A 20,222-nucleotide genomic window follows, 5' to 3' on the forward strand; every position below is an offset into this window, starting at 1 on the left:
AGAATGAAAATAAAGCTGTAACACATTGTACTGAGCTGCTATAAGCATACTTTTAGGTGTTAATTAATATCTTTGTTAACAACTATACATGTGTAAAACATCTGCAACTGGTGTATTAAATTACAGGAACTGTTTGACTTGCTTATCTAATCATAAAAACCAGTAAAAAACAAAAACCCCAGCTCTGTCCACTTTTCAGAGTCATTGCATCTGTAAAACCACAATTTTGTGTACATTTTTACATTAAATCAAAAAAATGCGATATAACATGTCAGTTGGTGATCTACCAGCCGCATCTATGGTTTTAAATCAAAAAGAAAGACTTAAAAGCGACATCAGTCACATCTCTGTCATAATAAAAGTCAGTAAGCTTATTCAACGTGATATTTCCAAGGTCAGGACATTTGAGCTCAGAATGTCTTCGGGAATTTTAATACACATTTTTGATGTGGGTGCTTAAACATACCTGTGGGTTAGTTATTCTCGTGTAAATGTATGAATCTCTATGAGGATTTGGCACCGTGTTTGCTCATGTAATGTTTCATTACACTGTGGTGAGGAGAGCTATATTGTACTGTTATTGCTATCTCTTTTTTACTCTTGACAAATGATCAACTATTAAGTCCTTAATTAGGTCCTTAGTGTCTGACAAACTATGTTCGAGTGTCCCGTAACAATATCAGATTGTTTATTGCTTAGAAATGCCTTATTGGAGGGTCATTAATGTTAATGAATGTTTTCTTCAGACACTATTATATTGATTTTTAATTTTAATTTTTAGTCTGACAAGCAGACAAATGAAGTAACAAATCCATTGCCTGAACAACTGCTGAGAAAGCCTCATAAACTGAAGTCTAAAGAGGGATTATGTTGCACAGACGTCTCAGATTATAGATTCTGCCAGTTGAATTTAATTTCTGAGTTGAATTCCTCATCTGATCACAGTCCAACACTCACACTCATGTACGCTCATGTACACGCAATAAACACCAAATCACAATCGCAAACGGACCAGCTTTAGTGCTAACCTCTCACACACTCGTACGGTCCAGGCAGCAATGATCCACAGAGAGATGCTGAAGACCAGCAGCACCGTCCCAGGGCAGATCGTCATAAGGGTTTTCATTACAAACCGCGTGTTAAAATGGACCTAAAAGACATTTAGAGACACACACATACACACATTGCTTCACTTTTTTTCCCCAGGAGTTAATCTTGTGCTGCTCTGAATCCTTATCCTGCACACTGTTTCCCAAGCGGACTTGATGTTTTACTAATTAGTCCTCTGAGTAGCTTTTGATAGCAGCAGCACTCAGAGAATCTCCACTATAATTGGAGTCGAGATCAGGGCTTGCCCTCTGACTCGGGTCAGGTTATACGGTGTCTTTGAGTAACTGGCCTGTGTCAGTGTACTTTTTTATCTCTGGCTCATTCATCAATAAGAGGCAAACAATCAACTTCTGGCAGATGGATCATTTGATGCTTGAGCCCTGGAAGGCTAAAGCAGCTGATAAATGAGTTGTCATTTACAGCTGCACTTCAGTGGCAGCTTCACCTTCCCTCCACGTCGATGCTGCCTGAGGGTCAGAAGAGAGCCGTCGCCGATACACGCGCCACCTGCTAAATTACTCGTCTAAAAAAATCTCCTCTATATCTCTCCCGCTGCACTTGCTCTCCTCCACCTAGTTTGCACGTTTGCAACATGCAACATCTCTACTGCTGATCTTACAGCAATGTTTGTCATATAAAGTCATTACAAATCTGGCATCAGCCATTTGTTGCACGACTTCAACATATTTCTGCACTCATACTGCAATTTCATTCTAGTTCTTTCTCTTCATGGCCCATTTGAGCTGTATGCAATAACTTGTTTCCATTTCACACTCTCATCTCATATTGTATTATGAAAGATCCACCACAGCTTAGATCTAAGTCTCTAAGCACAGTGACAACAAAAGGACAGGAAGGGGATTTGAAGCGGTAGATGAAAAGAAACAGCTGGACTAGAAGGACAGAAGGGGCAGGAAGAACTTCAGATAGTTAGAGCGAAAGAGGCCAAGGATAAAAGGCACAACATAGACACAGGCTTAATTCAGAGGAGAGAACTCTTGACCTTAATACCTTTACAACTCCATCACCTGTTTCCAGCAAAACCTTTCACATCCACACTTTTAAAGGCATACCGCTCAGAGAAACATCTACAAGATTAAAACTCTCCTGACCTTATTGAGGGCACCTATACTCCTGGAGGAAGCGTCGGTGAACAGTTTGCTGTGCAGAAGCATGACTCTGGCAATGAGGTAGAGGCGCAGGAACATGGGCACGCTCAGCACCATGTCCAGGTCAGCCTCGGCCTGCGAAGGCGCGTACGAGAAGGCCAGCCGTGCTCGCCACTGAAACTTAAAGTCCCCAGGCACCGGATGCACAGCAGAAACGAGCAGCTCCAGGGCGATTAGCAGAACCCTCTCCATCGTCATGGCAATTCGCCAGTCGTCCGCTCCGTTGTCGATGACAAACAGCTGCGGGGACAGGAAGGACATGTGGATAGTCAGTTGGGGAAAGGAGTTACGCTTCTTTTAATGTGTCGCTGAGAAAACTTTTCATCGTGATGCTCGGTTGGCACGGTCCTTTTCTCATCAGTACAGCTGACTAATCTGATGATTAAAGAACGCACCTGCAATTCAGAATAAATGTCTTCCCTGAGATGGAAAACACCATCCATTTAATCAGTAATCTATTCAGTCCCCACACAGTGCTTTGGCTCATTTTCATATAACCTGAAACTCTTCTCTTGCTAAAATTAAACCAAAGATGCTGATTCATCTGGAGCAGTGGCTCTTAAGCTAAACAGGTTTCTAATGATCAGAGAGACAATATTTAAAAAACAAGGGCAGTATGCTGTGATTTCAGCCGGTCTCATGGGCACATGCCAGCGATGACTCTGAAACCGGTGGGACACTGAGCCACTGCAGATGGGGCTCGGACGACCAGGGGAAAAATATGGAGCGAAACTAAGTTGAATGAATGTGATTTATTTGTTTATTTTTTGCAGGGAAAATAAATAAACAAGAGTCTGCAGATGGTACGGAGCGGACTTTTTTCATTAAAATTAAACTTGGATCCTTTTTTTAATTGTTAACTATTGGTAAAAAAAAAATTAGAAAAATTGTGTTGTAGGGTGTGAACATTTTTCAGCAGTGTAAGTGGGCCAGAAAGTTTAAGGTTAATAAAGAAGGCCACTTTAATTGCGGTTTTCCCTCCTTGTATGTTGACGTTCGGGTTTGTAATTGCTGTGGTTACACTTGATATTGTCACCAAAGCCATCGTTATAAGGAAGTGGTAAGAGCAGGTTTCATTACGGGGGCCGTCCTCCAGACGGTGCTGACAAGAGCTAGGGGTTAGGGAGGAGGAGGAGGAGGTGGGGTTGATGAGAGGAGAAGGCAGAGGAGGAAAGAGATGGATGAAGTGCAGAGGAAATGAAGAGATAAAGATAGGAATGAGGAAATATCAGGTCAGAAAGGGCACTGCAAAAAATCTCTTTGTTCTTTAGACACTTTTGACTTATTTGAGGATTATTTTTGTTAACGCAAAATAATATTTTTTTTTAAGATAGCACCATTTTTGAAGCTCTGCATTTGGGATAAGTTGGAATTTTGCAGTGCACTGGCATACATTTTTCACCTCTCAAAACAAAATGCTAGGACTCAATTGTAAAATTTGTAAAGAGATTACTGCTGGGGGGAGAAAAGGTTAAGGAGCGAGAGAGAACCAGAAAGCAGAGACTAAAGAGAAAGGTCGGGGCATGGGGAGAGAAATGAGGAACTCCCCCGCTGGAAGTCAGCTGAGTTTACCAATTGATGTACTGCCTGGAGAAACAGCCAGTGCTAACAATTGCTCTTTACCACATGATTCATCTCAAGGGCTTTTAGCCCACACCAACATTTATTTAGGAAAACAAAACAAATACAACAAGAGGTCAAATGAAAGAGCAAGCGGCCATGACAGCTGTATGTGTGTCACAGCCACCTGGTCACTGTCGTGATGAAGCCGAACTGAAGCTTTCTCAACCACCTACATGCATGCACCTCCACATTAATCATCACCTTCGTCTAGCGCGGTCGGTTGCATGTTGTTCTACTTCTATTACATGTATGCACACGTGCTGACTACATGTGTACAGATACACACATATGTAGCCTGCGCACACACCTGAGCCATTTTTCAAGCTATCATTTGAACCAAGGGTCAAACGCTGGCTGTACTCTTTAATGGTCTCACACAGCCTATGTGTGCGTGCGCGTATTTGCATGTGCGTGTGTGTGTGTGTGCGTGCACTGTACTTGTGTGTATCTGTGTATGCCTGGGCGAGTTGGTGAGAGAGTGTGCAGACCCAGCCTCGTCATGGTGACTGTTGCCAAGGCGACAACATCAAAGAGCAGCCAAGCTTAATTAGGATCCCCAGTGTGTGAGAGAGGGAGAGGGAGAGAGAGAGAGAGAGAGAGCCAAAAAGATGGAAGGGAGAGACGCGGCAAGAAGACGGAAAAAGGAGACACAAGAAAAGAGACTGAGGTGTGTACGACAGCGAGTGAAGAGGTACAGAGACGAAAGCACAGACAGGTTGTCTAGCACCCACCTTCCCCGCAATGGTTTTGTGTGTGAGTGACTCCTCAGATTTAGGTGACAAAAATCTGTTCACAGTGTCACATTATTGGGACTCACCAGCCATTTAGAGCAATAGACTTAATGTTTATGGCTCATGTTTGGGAGTTGTGTAATCATAGTTGTGTTTAAGTTTAGAATAAGTATCCGGTGTAAGTCATGAACTCCTGTGTGATAAAAACAGGTTTTCCGTGTTCACATGAGTGTTATCCATGCAGTAAAATGTATGTATATTCATTCATACTCACACGTTTTGCCCACAAGCCACCTGTCATTCATTCTTTTCTCCCTCTGTATGAATTTGTGTTTCTTGGCGTCTTTCTGCCTCCATTTTTCTTTCACCATCCCTCACTCCTGTTCCCTTTCTCGCTGAATGACATTTCTCCAAATCAAAACGGAGGTGATCCAGTTTCTTGCCACAGGAGGAAATGAGCACCTCTCCCTTCCTCTCTTTCTCCTCACCACCCTCCTCGCCTTCCCCTTCTGCCCTGTCCTCCCTCACACTGCTGCTGCTGCTGTCGGTCTTTTCCTGGCTAAATCGCCATGAGGAAGGGATAAATAATTAAATTCCATTAGGAAAGTAATCTGTCAATTGGAATGAGTGAGTGCCACTGCCCCCACATGACCAAGACAGAGGGAAAGGATGAGGGAAGAGAGTGTGGGAAAAGTGTATGCATGTGTGCACAGCCATCAGGAGACAAAAAAGAGAGGAAGAGAGTGAAAAAAAAACCATAAAGCGCCTGGTAACAATGATGAAGATGAAGAGAAAATAGATAAATTTAAAGTCTGTGCCATTACAGGCTGAGGGCAAGGGGCAAAGAATATAATGGAAAGCAGACAGGACAGAAGGAGGTTAAAGGAAGAGGAAAAAAATAAGCCTGACAGCAAAAGACAACGGGGATAAAAAGGAAAAGGAGAAATGTGCAAAAATGACAGCACCAAAGATAGACTGAGATTTCTCCACAGGTGAAGGTGTGAGGTCTGACAGGACACTCTCCACCTAAAGCACTCCCTGCTCCAGCTGCTACGTCTGTAGCCCGCTGGTCAGTTTGTGACCTCTCCATCTTTTCTTCTCAGCCATCCAACCATGCCTCAACCATTTCTTGCTCCCCCCAGGCCATCGTACCTCTCTAATCGGGTTAAGTCCCCGATTGCAGATGTCTCTCATCACGGAACCAGATGCAGCACTGGTCAGACCCTACCAAGCGAGCAAGCAAGGACAATTTTGCACACTCGCATGCACACAAGCACGCATACGCGTGCACATGCACACATCCAGACGATCCTATAAAGTGCAGCACAGACTGAAAAAAGAGACAGTTGCATGCAAATCAGCCTCAAGTCTCCATTTCCCATGGGAGTGAAAAAAGACTAAACCCCAGTCTGGGGCAGAGACAGTCCTAATCACTGAAGGAGATGATGATAGAGCGTACACTAAAAAGCATGCACACATACTCTTACACACAGTCACAGCTCTGGGGGGATGTCTGGGTCCTACAGCATGGAAATCCCTAGAACAGGCAGAAAATAGATTCACACACCCTGATATACGTGAATATTCAGAGAGGATAACACACTTTCCCTGACTGTGATTGCAGCTCTGAGGGAACACCCCTGTGGCTGTTTCTATGAAAGAGGAAACGAAGGGGAGAGGGTTCACCAAAGTGAAAAGGAAGTGTTGGAAAGTGCGAGAGATGAGGAAAGGTATGTGTGCATGTGTGATGCTGCCTCGTTTGCCACCAGTCTAAAAACAGTAAGTGGGAGAGAGTGAGGAGAGGTTTCCAGCAGCGTTGTCTGGAGACCAGGAATTTCCTCAGCGCGAATACACGAAAGACAAACTGAGATGTGAGCAATGGCCAGAGGCTTCAAATCCCATGTGATAAATGAACAATTCCTAGAAGTAAATGGTCAAAATGCTTCCTGCGTGTTACGAGTCTAAAGTGGATGCTGTAGTTTACCTCTTGGTTGTAGTTTCAAGGGCAAATGTACATTGTGCCAAAAATGAGAGCAAGACATCATAAAATAACCGTCCCACTATTAGACATCTTATGGCTGCACTTCACTTTAAATAACAGGACACAGCCTTTTTGGAGGGCTGCTGCTCACTTTATTACCCTAATGCCATCCTGCCTGCATTTGAGTAGCTGTGAGTGCCAAGCTCGTGTCTTCTTGATCAATGGACTGCTTCTAAAATTCTCCAAAAGTAACTGAATAGTACAGCTCTGTAATGCTTAAAGTGCACTAATGGACTGGAGAAACATCCCTTTCTCACACACTCTCTTAGCGTTTCTATTTGATTAATTTCAACAACAATTCAATTTTTGCCTTTCACGTCTGGATTTCTTTCAAGTTTATGAGCTAAAAAAATGATGCATGTGTGTGTGTGTGCGTGTGTGTGTGAAGAACAGAGGCGACTCGTGAGTTATCAGAGTGAATCACATAACAGAACTTCAAATACATGGAAGTCTCTGGACGCCACATCAAACACAGCTGAGATAAGGTGAAACTTTCTGAAATATTCTTTTTCTAAGCAAACATTTAGCCTTTGAAATCATCTATCATTATCTTTCGAATCAGCCAAAGGATGCTTGCAAACTTTGGTTTTAAAAATTCATCACTGGCTAGACTAATGCTACTGTACATAAATCTCCAGTAATGCTCCATTATTTCTATCCATACTCATGCATCTATTAAATTTATACTAAAGGTGTGTGGTGATGCTGACGCTCAATAACCACAACACTGGGATAAAAATCTTCTATAGTCTGTTTACTGACTTTATCTGGTTACAGTTAAACAAAAGCAAGTTCAACCTCAATCATCAAAAATAGAAATCATTCACTAAAGAAACGTATTGTCAAGGATGACAAATTAACTATGGTTAGATTATTGGACAGTGTTGATTTTCATGCTGAAGGCCAAAGAGGCCGAACCCTGATTGTTTTGCGTTTTAGATACACTTCACTCTTCAGTAATCAGACAGGTGTTTCAGACAGCAAGCACAATAAACGGAGCTTTCTGTTATGCGTGCAAGAAAATGACGAAATGATTCTTCTTTTGGCTGCTTCCTGTGGGTGTCACCACAGCGGATCATCTGCCTCCATCTCACCTATTCCAAGCATCCTCCTCTGTCACACCAACCCCTTTTCACCTCCTCTGAGAGTTTCCTCTTTTCCTCCTGCCTCGCAGCTCCATCTTTAACACCCTTTGTCCAATACATCCACGATCCTTCCTGTCCATGTCCAAACCAGCTCAGCCTTTTGTCTCCAAGCTCCAGCCTGAGCTGTCCCTCTGATATGCTCTTTTCTAATCCTGTACTCACAGGATAATAACGGACATGATAATGCACATTACCTGTCAAATATTACTTCCAGCACACGACTGCACAATGTTGATTGTTATTATAAAATAACGACAACATCAGCACCTAGATTGATTCTCTCTAACCCCCACTTCTAAGTTCTGCAACTACCACTGGTCACAAAATCAAGTTGGAAAATAACAGCAACTGCCAAAAAGCAGATGTTAGAACAACTGGAGAAACTCTGGAAACTCTACGAAGGCAAAAGGGAAGAAGGGACCTACGTGAACAGATAAAGAAAGAGAAGATGGAGAGTGACAGAACTGGAAAGTAAAAGTTTTCCTTTGATGGGCATTCACTCAGTGGAGAGTGCTCTGGTAATTGAGTTGGTTCAAATAGTGACATTCATTTGGGAATATTTCTCCGCGATCAGTAGGTAACAAAATCTTTCTACTCATTAGCCAAATAGAGCAGGTGTTTTAAAACAGAATGTGGACCTTTAAGCAAGTGCAAGAGGCAGGGGTGCACAGGAAGGTGTCGACTGCCACTTAAAATTCTCCTTGAAACCCAGGAATTAATTTGAATACTACCCAATTTTGCTGAATTTATCATTCATCCTTATGCCTGCTTACTTTTTAACAATATCAAGTTCCCAAACATAAACTGTGAACTCGGAAGCAACGTGGAACTTTTGACAACACACAGTCTTCAGAAACTGGCGACTAATACGAGTCAATATACGAGTCGATATTATGAACAGTGTCGGCTGTAAGAAGTCACCATAATACCTTTGCATTTTTCAGTAATGCAGTAATTTAACGAGTTACCGTACTAAATTCAGTAAACACATTAAAGTCACAATTATGTTGTTACTTTTGTTATAAAAGATCCTCAGTTATCTGCGTGACGGGTGGATATATGAACCCTGCCCCCCATTACTTTTAGTTTTATTGCAAGTAAAGACAAGTGAGCGATGGTAAAGTGCAAACTGAACAGAAACAACACCGCTTTGGCTCTTTGCAAACATCTGCACGGGCAGCATGCTGTCATAAAGTGGTGAAGAACCATGTTAAATCTGAGTGTATACTGACCCCCAGGCCAGCAGCCAGAGCTTGATCTTCAATGGGTAACAAAGGCAGTGATGAGCTGTCAGATTGCAGCTTTGTAGACCTCATTTCTATCTATTCGTGCTTCTAAAGTAGAATCACAGTGCAAATCATATTCAGTCTTTTTGGGTTGGTTTTCAACTGCTTTGTGTTCAGATGGATGCACTTAAAGACAGACCGTGTGTCCTGATTAGGATTGGGATTCCTGTGGTGGTTGTGTGAAAATGCATTTGAATTCCTGTTAAAGAGTAATGAGGAGGTAACGTAACAAATTGACTAACAATTTACTTTCTCTGGTGAGGGATTGAGTCATGTACTGCATTCATTTTTATAAAAGTAACAAGTAATGTGTAATACATCACTTTTCTTGGAGTAATGACAGCAACACTGGTTATGATAGCACATGCTTATGTAGCCACTGACTGGGATCACATCAATTCAGGCAAATAAACAGACCTCACACAGATTCATTTGGAACCAAAATGACAGAAATACAACAACATATATGATTGTTTATTTGAACTAAACAATCTTATATGTTCCTCCTCCCCGTAATTGAAGCACACATGTACAGTAAGTGTTGCTCAAAATACAAAAAGAAAAGTATGCACTCATTTGACTTTTGACCAGATTTAGGCATCACGATGTAGGTTCAAATGGAGAAAAACATTTCCAGGGTGGTAACTTGCAGAGTACCCAGCACACATTTAACATGCACTTTTCCCTCATCCACTGAAGGTCACTTAACATTAAAATGTAACTATAGGCCATAACACAATTTGCAAAAATGACCTGTGGACAGTTTCATGCTTTTCTGACAAATGCAGGAGAAGCTAAATCTGTGCACTAACCCTCTAAAGAAGTCTTAAAACTACTACAAAGACAAAAAAGACCCCAAAAAGGAAAACAAACAACAAAAAACACGCATCACAGCTGTTAATGCAATACTACCCAGCAGGCATCTGAACTGGAACTGGAAGGAATAAACTGCTCCATTAGAAGCTCAAAGTATTTGTTCCAGACGGCTCTCTGGTAAAATGTCATCACTTCTTCAACAAGCCCCATGCAGCAGGGTCTGATGGCCACTTGCAGTCCATTCTTGTGCTCTGATGCAAATCATACAGTGGAGTTGGAAATATCAGGCAAGAGGTACCAATGAGCACCTGAAAGAGCACTTGAGAAGTGTAGATTTTTGCAGAGACATTATCAGAACAAGAAGAGACTTTATTATTCCTCACTGAGGAAAATAAGGAGAAAACTGTACAGATTTGCACGTTTTTCGAGGATCATATCAACATTTCAGCAATTTGTAGGTTTTTGTGACATAAGGACTCAGATTAATGCAGCATCGTGGATAAAAAAAAAATAGGGTAAAAACACAGCCTTATTTATCCCGTATTATTTTATCAATGAAGGCAGTTTCTTCTATAAGTCTATAATTAGTAAAAGCTTAATATAATTTACTAATGTTAAAGATTAAACCAGCATCTGTCAGGAATTTTAAATAAATAAAACAGAATGTAGACATTCAAATACAGTTCGCACGCTCTAATACTGAAGGTCTCAAACCCATCTGTGCTGCAAAAACAATTCACGAATTAGCTTTAGAAATCTTCTAAAATTAATAATTCAAAGAAGACTAAGATGCTTCTTTGTTTATTTTTAAAGGTTTAAAAGGGGATTTCTGAGGTGCACAAGCTCAATAAAGTGTGTAATAACAACCGAGAAAACATAAGACAGAAGGTTTTTGTGAAAACCAACAGCAATCTGGGAAATAATTCTGGAACGTTATTGGAACATTTGGGTATTTTAGCAGTTTGGTGAACAGGCCAATTTGTACTCCAATGACTGCATCTAAACATACAGTGAAGTAATGAAAATCAAAGTTACAACAGGAGCATCTTGTGAAAGTTTGTATTTGTCTTTTTTGGAGGGGGACGGTATTGTAGCATTCCAGTTTGCTGAATTAAAAATAAAAGAAGCAAACCCAGGAATGTCAGCGGGGCTCAGCTGACAGAGCACAAAATGTTCTGACAAATCAAACATTTCTCATGTCAGCTCCTTGTCTCTTTTCACTGTCACTTTTCACTGTGAAGCCAAAAGTGACAACACGCACACACACAAACACTTCTGCTTCACTTAACACTGAATCTTGAACCCCTACTTAACCCTATTTTATTTCTGCCGGCACCCCGATGCCAACCAGTGCTCCAGCTGAACGAAACACTGAAATAACGAATCAATTAGCTAAGCAGGCAACTTAAGTCATTCAGTCTTCTTCTTCCTGTTACTCCCTTTAGGGGCCGACACAGCAGCTCATCTGCCTCCTTCTCCATCTCCATCCCTACATTCTCCGTCACACCACCCTCTGTGTGCCCTCCCTCACTACATCCATAAACCTCCTCTGTTGTCTTCATCTTTTCCTCTTGCCTGAAAACTCCATCTTCAGCATTCTTTTTCCAGTATATCCACTGCCCCCCCTCTACACGTGTCCATCTCAGCCTCGGCTCTCTAACTATGCCATCAAACTCGACCTGAGCACTGACATACCCATTTCTAATCTTGTCCGTTCTGGTTACTCCCAGTGTAAATCTGAGCCTCCTGAGTTACTGTTACTCATTTCCCCCCAGTTTCAATATACATTCATGCAAAAAAAGAAAGTTTTCGCAGGATTTTGTGCAGCGCTGTGAAAACTGAGCGCACCTCATAAATCAGTAGCTTGTAGAACCACCTTTAGCAAAATAACTTGATGTAATCATTTTCTGTACGACTCTATCGGTCTCTCACATTGTTGTGGAGGAGTTTTGGCTCACTCTTCTTTACAATATTGCTTCAGTTCATTGAAGTTTGGAGGCATTTGTTTATGCGCAGCACTTTTAAGGTCACGTCGCAGCATTTCGGTTGGGTTAAGGCCTGAACTTTGGCTGGACCACTGCAGCAGCAGGACTGCATATGGCCTTTTTTTTTCACGTAGCTGTAATTTTCTCACTGTAACTTTGAGTTTGTTGTGATAATAAACTCCTCTTTTTGTTGTTGGAGAGAATTGACCAATCTCAATGAACAGATCATTTTTTCAAACAAATCACTAACAGATTTTAGTGAAATTACCAATTTTTGGAAGCAAATGTCACATGATTAGAATTACAGTATGCAGTGGTTGCAACCATAGAGTATGCCCATGATTAAGTAATAAGACTTTGGCGAAGGTTTTCTGAGGTTTAAAGCAATGTACAAGCAAAAAAACAAAAAAAGACAAATTGGTAGCGCTTTTATTTATTGTCTAACTATTAGCCCTATTAAGGTATAAGCAAGTGCTTATTTCATCATTTATTTAGCATCAGTCCTCCTTAGTATTTACAGTTATATTATTACTAGCAGTTATAGGTGTACAGGGTGCAACAGTAAAAGATGGATAAACATATCAAAAGTTACTAATAATAATACTAAGGAGGAGTAATGATATGAGGTGCTTGCTAATAGCTTACTAATGCTTAATAGTGTGACATTATAAAGTGCTACCGACAAATGATTATGGTCTAAAATTATATATACAGTCGTCACAATCAGTTTGAGCTCCGCAGAGCTGTATTTCAAAGTAGAGGATATTTATAACAAAAATCACCACTTAATCAAAACAGACTCAAGTACTGAGGTGATCCTGGTCGCTATTAAACCACCCATTATATTTGGCTGACAATGTGGCCTTGCTTCATTTTATTAATTATCACTTTTCGCCAACAAGATTATTACTGTCAGAGCTCTTTTTTTTCCTCCTTTGATGGCTGCGAATAAGGGGAAATATTTGTAATCTGTGATGATTACCGATGAGCTGCACTGCAGTCAAGATGGATTGTTTTTCCTTGTTTCATGCTGAGCACAATTACTTTGGGCTGTCCCCTGACAGATTAGACAAGACAGAAAGAGGAGGAAGACGAGAGAAACTTCCAAAAGAGGAAGGCAGGGAGGAAAGATGCAGCGAAACACACTGTGAAAAGGGGGCAAGATAAAAGAAGAAGATAAATGTGGATGAGTGTTAAAGTACAGCAGGAGAAGGGTGAATAGGTGAGAAGCTGAATGCTGTGTAACAAGGGAGGAGAGCTGTCTGGGAGAAGGAGGATATGTAACTTAACAACAAAATTGGATTGAGGCTCAGTAGAGAAGGAGGGAGATAGATCTAATGTGATAATGACGGAAAAGCAGGAGGAGAGAGAAGGAAGAAAGAAAGGCAAAGAGAAACATCTTAATGGTGGTAAACAGAAATGCAGAATAAAGACTTACACAGGAACAAATGAACAGAGAGCAGTAAAAGAAAGTGAGGGGGATGAATGTGGAATAATAACCACCAGTTAAACCCAAAACAGTTTCCTGCTCTCAAGTGACTCTGCAGCTACTCTGAACCACATATACACTGATCAGCCATAACAGTAAACCACTGATGAATGACACTTATCACTTTGTTATGTTCCTTGGATGGTGGCATTCATCTGGATGTTACTTTGAAGTGTACCTAAACATTAGCACAAGCGCACACTCAGTGGTTTCCAAATACACCTCACCACACCCCAAAAATTACTAAAGAAGAGCCCGGGGTGTTGTCCAGTAGCTCCAGTCTGGGAGATGAGCAGGACCAAGCCCGATCAATGAATGCCCCACCCTGCAACCCACAGGACCCAAAGGATGTGCTGCCAACATCCCAGTGCCAGATATCACAGTACACCCTGAGTGGTCCTGTGCCAGTCCTCTGATGGGCTGCAGCTGTTTTGGCAGTTTTAATGTTGCTGGTTATTGTGTGCATGAATGAGTCTGTGTGTGTGTGTGCGTGTGTACGTGTGTGTACTTGTAATATCCTGTTACATGCTGGACAAAATGCACCGGCAGAGTGTGTCATAATCTGAAAATGAGATCTTTATTGAACAATACCTTTCATTTTGCACAGCATTACTTCTCGTGTGTGTGTGTGTGTGTGTGTGTGTGTGTGTGTGTGTGTGTGCGTGTGTGTGTGTTTGAACCATCCAACAATAAAAGGCAGAGGCACACAGGCACACTTTATGTTGACATGCATCTAAGCAAACAGGCAGCCTTGAGCAGCCAGCATAACTAGCATGCATTTAGTGGATGCATCTCAACATTTAAGCACATTTGTATGCATACAAAAAAAACTACAAGAAAATAAACTGCTACCTCTCACTCTCATGACACACTTTATATTCTAATTCCTGTTTTAATTACATTTTGTTTTGAAAAAACAAAACAAAGACATATTTAGGAGTAAACCCCACAAATAAAACCCATGCAAATTTACAAGAAAGAACTAAAAATTTATGAGAGAACACTTGAAAAGTTTTAAGCTTGTTTACAGTCTCATATAAAAGCCGTTTAGCCCTCTAAAGCAAACTTCACCATTTGTGATGAGTGTACAAAGAAACTTTTATCCAAGTCACCCATAATCAAGGGCCTCATTTTCTACATTAACGAAAAGCACACTGAAGAGAGAGCTGCTCAGTATCTCAAGCAGGTACACACATCTAAGCCTATTTTTCTAGAAAAAAAAGATCCAGATCGCATTTAGCATTGTAGTGAATTATCGTACACCTTGCTAAATAGGCAAGTAAGCCAGTGATCGGATTAGCTGATAATTCCCCAGCTGTAGCACAAACTGGCCAGTTGTGGTTTTAAAACACATTAAAAAATGAATTGACGGCCACAATACCAAATTACAGGACTGTATTTGAGTTGTTTGCTAGTATATAATGAGCGAGCTGTTTTTTTTAGGTCTATCTGCCTCTGCTTAGATGCAACAAAAGCAGCAGTGAAATAAAGATTTTGTTACTGGTCATCAGTGGTAAGCACAACACTTCTCAGCCGTCTCAACCTTTGCAGTGGTTCGTCTCTTTCTGGGCATCAGGATTTCAAAAATGATTATTAAAATGAGTTAAGTAGCTAAAGATATATTTGCACACAGGTTATAACTATGGAACTAAAATAAAAAGTGTTATTTTATTGCATGTGAGTGCTCTGAATGAGTACTCAATTCGCTTTTATTTTTATAATTTTATAATTTATAAGATTATTATATATTGGTACAGCTGCAGTCTCCACTGTGTTTGTGTAGGTTGAAACAGTTCACTTTGTAAATAAAGTTTACCTGTAGAGAGGTTTGTGTTATAAATTTTTCTTTTGTGTTGTGAAGAAATATGTCAATTCCAACATGTACTTATCGAAAAACAGCTGCGCTTTAAGGCCTCAAGTACACGTGCCGTTCTATAGTTTGTTTATGTGACTGATATAATTATAAATATCTGCTGTATAGTTATGTGGCAGCATTACATCAAGTGGAGTGTAAATAATGTAGCAGCAGCTGTCAGCACTTGTTCTCTATAAGTTCACTTTGTAGCAAACGCAGGATGAGTGACTGAGTCGATGGAGAAGTGGAAAGACAAAACACACCCTAAGGTTCAAAACGGTAGTCAGCATCAGTCATTGTAACATTTCTAAACAGGAGATACACACAATCAATATTTAATCATCCTTAATTTTTTGTGGCTGCTCTAGTTCGTGAGGCACCAGGAGCAGGCAGACACGTCACGAGCTCTACATGATATAATGCTGAGAAAGGCTCTGTTCCAGGAAGTATTATTACTTCTAGACCAGAAAAACCTGGAATTTAAGGCTTTCACTTCGACATTTGTTTATTTAAATTTTAACTATGCTTTAGTTGTGTTTCTATTTGCAGCGTTTCTGGTCAAACATTTGAGGAAAAGTTACGATTATTTCAGGTTTCCTCAACTTTGGTTTGACTCTTAATGGAATGTTTTAGAAAATCTGATCACAAAAATATGTATTACCCCTAGTTGGTGTGCAGTTGCTAGAGGTTGCTCGCTGTTGCTGGGAGAAATTGATTGTGAAGATGATGCTGCATTAAAAACCTCCTTGCATTTGCTTTGGTTTAAGGTAGACTGCCATTATCGGCTGTAGTTTGCATGGAAGACGTTGACGCTGCAAACACTTGCCAACTAACCAGCTAGCAATACTGAAACGTAAGAAATCTGATAGCGCTGGTTTAGCTCACTTGTAAGTCACCCATATGGCATAAGGCTAATGCAGAAGCCATTTACTTACTGGATACAAAGACAATTCATCTTCAAATTAAAAATTGTGCCTTACTGCTGAAACCAACATGTTTGAAAAGGGGCAGCTTTTACTTTTACCTTCTATGTTTCCAGTTTGCATCAGTTTCACAATTAGTAAAATGTGTAGTTTGCAAGTGTTTGCACAGAAAGTGTGCTAACTACTGTTAGCGAATCATTTGCAGACAAGTTGATATCTTCCATACAAACTATGGGCAACTGCATCAGTCTCCTAGCAACCAAAGCAATTGCATGCAGGTTTACAGTACACCACCATATACACATCTTTGCGACCAGTTTCACTTAGCAACAGGGATTGGGGGAGGCTGTATTACAGGTGACTGGGTCCTAGCAACCAATTTCATCGTGATTCCCAGCAACCTTCAGCAACTACTGGTTGACAGGAACTCGGCAACCAGGTCTCTAGGCTTAGCAATTCTTGTAAGTACAGTGTTACCACTGTTAGTATTAGAAACAACATCCAAAGGAAGAAAGAACAAATATATAAACGTCTGTCAGCTTACATAATGTGTGTAAATTATCACCATTCTAATTCACCCATGAAAAGTGATTGCAGGTAAACCCCAACATTACCACCCCCATCCATCTGGCATTCCCACCCAAGTATACCTTGAAGGTATTTTCCCCAAACTCCTAACTTCATTTAATCAAAAGGAATTATTCCTGAAGTAGATTAACAGAACACCCTTTTATCTCTCTCTGTTGGCCTGACAGTAGCCGCTCTCAATCTCCTGTTCTTCTGTCAGTATTAACGTTCCTGTCACGTGTGGAAGCCACAGCATGTGTGGGTGGATGACTGACTCTGTATGTGAATGAGACAACACATTTGTGAGCAGAAACGAAGGGTCTTTTATCAATGAACGCTAAACCGCATCTACGTTTATTCACTCGCACCACTTCCGCGCACTGTTCTGGCTTCTTAATACTGTCCAAGACTAATTACCAGCCTATCAGTGCCTGTGTACGACAGTGAATAAAAAATCACCGAGCAGTTATCGATCTGCGAACGGAGAGCCTGAACCTCAGAGCAGAACTTTAATAGACATTTCCAGCAACAGCCAAGCTGTGATGTAATAAAAAAAATCACAGCATTAAACCAGCACATCGTTAGATGGATGAGTGTGGCTCCGTGGTTTCGTTGGTGGGTGTAATAGCTGGTGTGGGGGTATTCATTGGGTCTGATTCCCGCAAGGCTCCCATAAATAGTCAATGCACATCGATTGCAAATGGCTTCGGATGAAATCCCCGGCTAAATGACTTTGCTACCATTGTATTAGTAAAATGACAAACAGCAAAACAGATATCATGAAGCATGAAAGCCTTTCTGATTGATCATTTCAAACTTACAAGGGGTTGTAAGGCTGTGTTTGTGTGACTCGTGTGTGAGTGTTTGCATATTTATTTGTGCTTTTTGTGCAGCTATTGAATGACAGGGCTGTAATTGGCCGAATATGTATTTAACATTCGGTGTGTATGTACTTCACGCAAAGACTGTTTTGTCGATCCCACAAAGACTGTCATTAATGCCATTAATTGGCTGGATTCGACACACATCTGGGTCCCTCTGTCTCAGAGGGCTAAGGGATGATAACATAATGTGTACAATTTGGACAGAGCACAGATGAGGCTCATAAGAAAAGAGAAACACAATAAACATAGCTGCCGTTTCAGGAACTTCCCAGATTCTAAAATGTAGAAATTTAGAAAAAGAAAAAAAAAATGCCTGAACTTTAAACTAGACACCCGTGCATGGGCTCATCATATGCTATTGGCGTCACAAAGGATTCAACCCCTGGTCTCCAAACTGACATCTCTGCCTAACCCACTGCATCACATCTTATTTCCATCCTTGGATTTCTTTGGTTTTTATAACATCTTACACAAGTCACTCCGTCTGTCCTGAAGAGACCTCAGACTGTATGTAAAAGACATATCTGAGTGAGAACTGAGGATGCTCCAGACTGACTACTTTACTCTAAATTGGACCATAAATTACAAAATAAGACTTGACGCCACTCATTAGAACGTGTTTACTGAGGCTGTAAATAAAGAAAGGAGTTTTGTTTTGTTGTATGTTGCAATAAAAATCAGGCTTCTTTTTGTGACCTGAGGGGTTGCCCCCGGCCGGCCAGTAGAAAAAAGTGCAGGTTTAAGGGGTACAAACCTTCACTTGTCAGACTCCCTTTGTTGACCAAAGGCTGGCATTATGAGCTAAATTTTCTAAAGCCCGGAAGCAAAGCCCAGGGGAGGTGCAGACGTCTGGTTCCCTCTTAATTTGAATCACAATATGCAGAAAGGTTATCATGGATTTTCTTTGTCCAGTAGTGCAAAAGAGATATTGCCTACCCAGAGATTTAATAGCAACTTGTTGTATTACAGTCTGCTATGTGTGTGTGATTTTTTTTTATTTTAACTTCATCTTTTTGTCTGGATCAGTAAAGCGAGACACAACACATGCACATATGTTTTACCTGAACCTCCCGCGCGTGGTAAGCAATGATGAGCCCCAGCAGGATGACAGTGGACAGGCTGATCAGACACTTCAGGGCCAGAGAGTACATGGAGCTCTGTAGAGAGAAAATTGAAACACTTATCATTGGAGACACGACATTAGAGCACAAATGTAATATGCACAGATTGACTTTGCCATGACGGTTGGTTTAATATTCAGAGTACAATGACGGACGACAACACACGCTAACAGCCCCTCGGGAGCGCCGGGACATTTCTCCGTGGCCTGAGGGTCATTCTGACCTGCCACGAACAGTCATCTTGACTAGCAATACGTAGCATGCAGGAACGACCTCGCACTGACCTCTGCTAAAGCACACAAAGACTGGCACGCACACACATGCACACACAATTAGCCTTATATTATTACATAGCCTTATATTATTATACTTATATTATTACTTATACTGCTTGTATTATTATAGTGAGCGATGTGCATATTTGGATGCAGTTTTTTGAGACTGAAATGTTTAATGGTTGAATAGGAAGAAAATTATTTAACATTTAAACTAACTATGGATGTTGATCTTCATAAAAAGTAAGGGGTAGTTATAACACGTACAAGGCTGTGTGAGTATGTGCTACTGCTATTGTGATTTTTAATAGTGCAGAGTGCATCCATAGGCATGGGATATTTTGAAAACTAAACATGCTTTTCAGTCACAAAACTAGTTTGGTACCTGCTACAACAAGAGATGCCATCAAAATTTAGTTTTGCATGAACAAGGTGAACTTTTGCATGAACAAGGTTATAGCTCCCCTCTGATTAAGAGGGGAGCTATGACTGTTTCCAACTCTGTATGTTTTTATGTTTGGCAGCATGTTTCACAGTTCAAAGTAATACGTATTAATCTGATGCTGGGCTGTGGTGCCGTCTCTTGGTTCATCTATTGTCTGAAACAATGGATGTTTGTCGCTTGTTTGTCTTCACGTGCGTGACATGCCACTCTTAAGCCATACGGTGTAATATGATGTCGGCCTACCCTTTGAAGCTACAACAGCTTAAACTCTTCTGGAAAGAGTTTCCACAAGGTTTATGGGTGTGTTTGTAGGAATTTTTGACCATTCTACTGTGAGGTCAGACACTGATGGGTTCACAGTTTCCGCTCTACTTCATCCCAAAGGTGTTTTATCAGGTTGAGGTTAGGACTATGCAGGCCAATGAGGTTCTTCCACACCAAAGTCGCTCACCCATGTTTTCATGGATCTTGCTTAGTGCACTGGTGCTCAATCATGTTGGAACAAGAAGGGGTCATCCCCAAATTCCTGCAATGTTAGGAGCATGAAATTGTCCAAAATGTCTTGGTATGCTGACGTATTACGAGTTTGTATTACTGGAACTAAGTGAAAGGAACTCTTCATACACTAAGCCCAAACCCTGAAAAACAGCCCCACACCATAATCCCCCTCCACAACACTTAGCACAGTGCAGTCAAAAAAGTGTTTAAGCACTTCAACATGTTAATTCAAAGTTAGCATCAGAAACAGGGAGAATTT

The 20,222-nt window shown here is 41.0% G+C and overlaps 1 protein-coding gene across 1 annotated transcript in view; it reads right to left on the minus strand.

Annotated features, from left to right (window-relative positions):
- LOC102195865 (small conductance calcium-activated potassium channel protein 2) overlaps positions 1 to 20,222 on the minus strand; it is a 60,250-nt gene that overhangs the window by 25,610 nt on the left and 14,418 nt on the right. The window contains 3 exon segments of the mRNA XM_074312084.1: positions 1,029 to 1,150; positions 2,223 to 2,519; positions 18,686 to 18,781. Of these exon segments, the coding sequence (XP_074168185.1) occupies positions 1,029 to 1,150; positions 2,223 to 2,519; positions 18,686 to 18,781 (515 nt within the window).

This window comes from Pundamilia nyererei, unplaced genomic scaffold, assembly GCF_000239375.1.
Source record: "Pundamilia nyererei isolate P.nyererei 1_Seehausen unplaced genomic scaffold, PunNye1.0 scaffold00045, whole genome shotgun sequence".
Lineage (NCBI taxonomy): Eukaryota > Metazoa > Chordata > Actinopteri > Cichliformes > Cichlidae > Pundamilia > Pundamilia nyererei.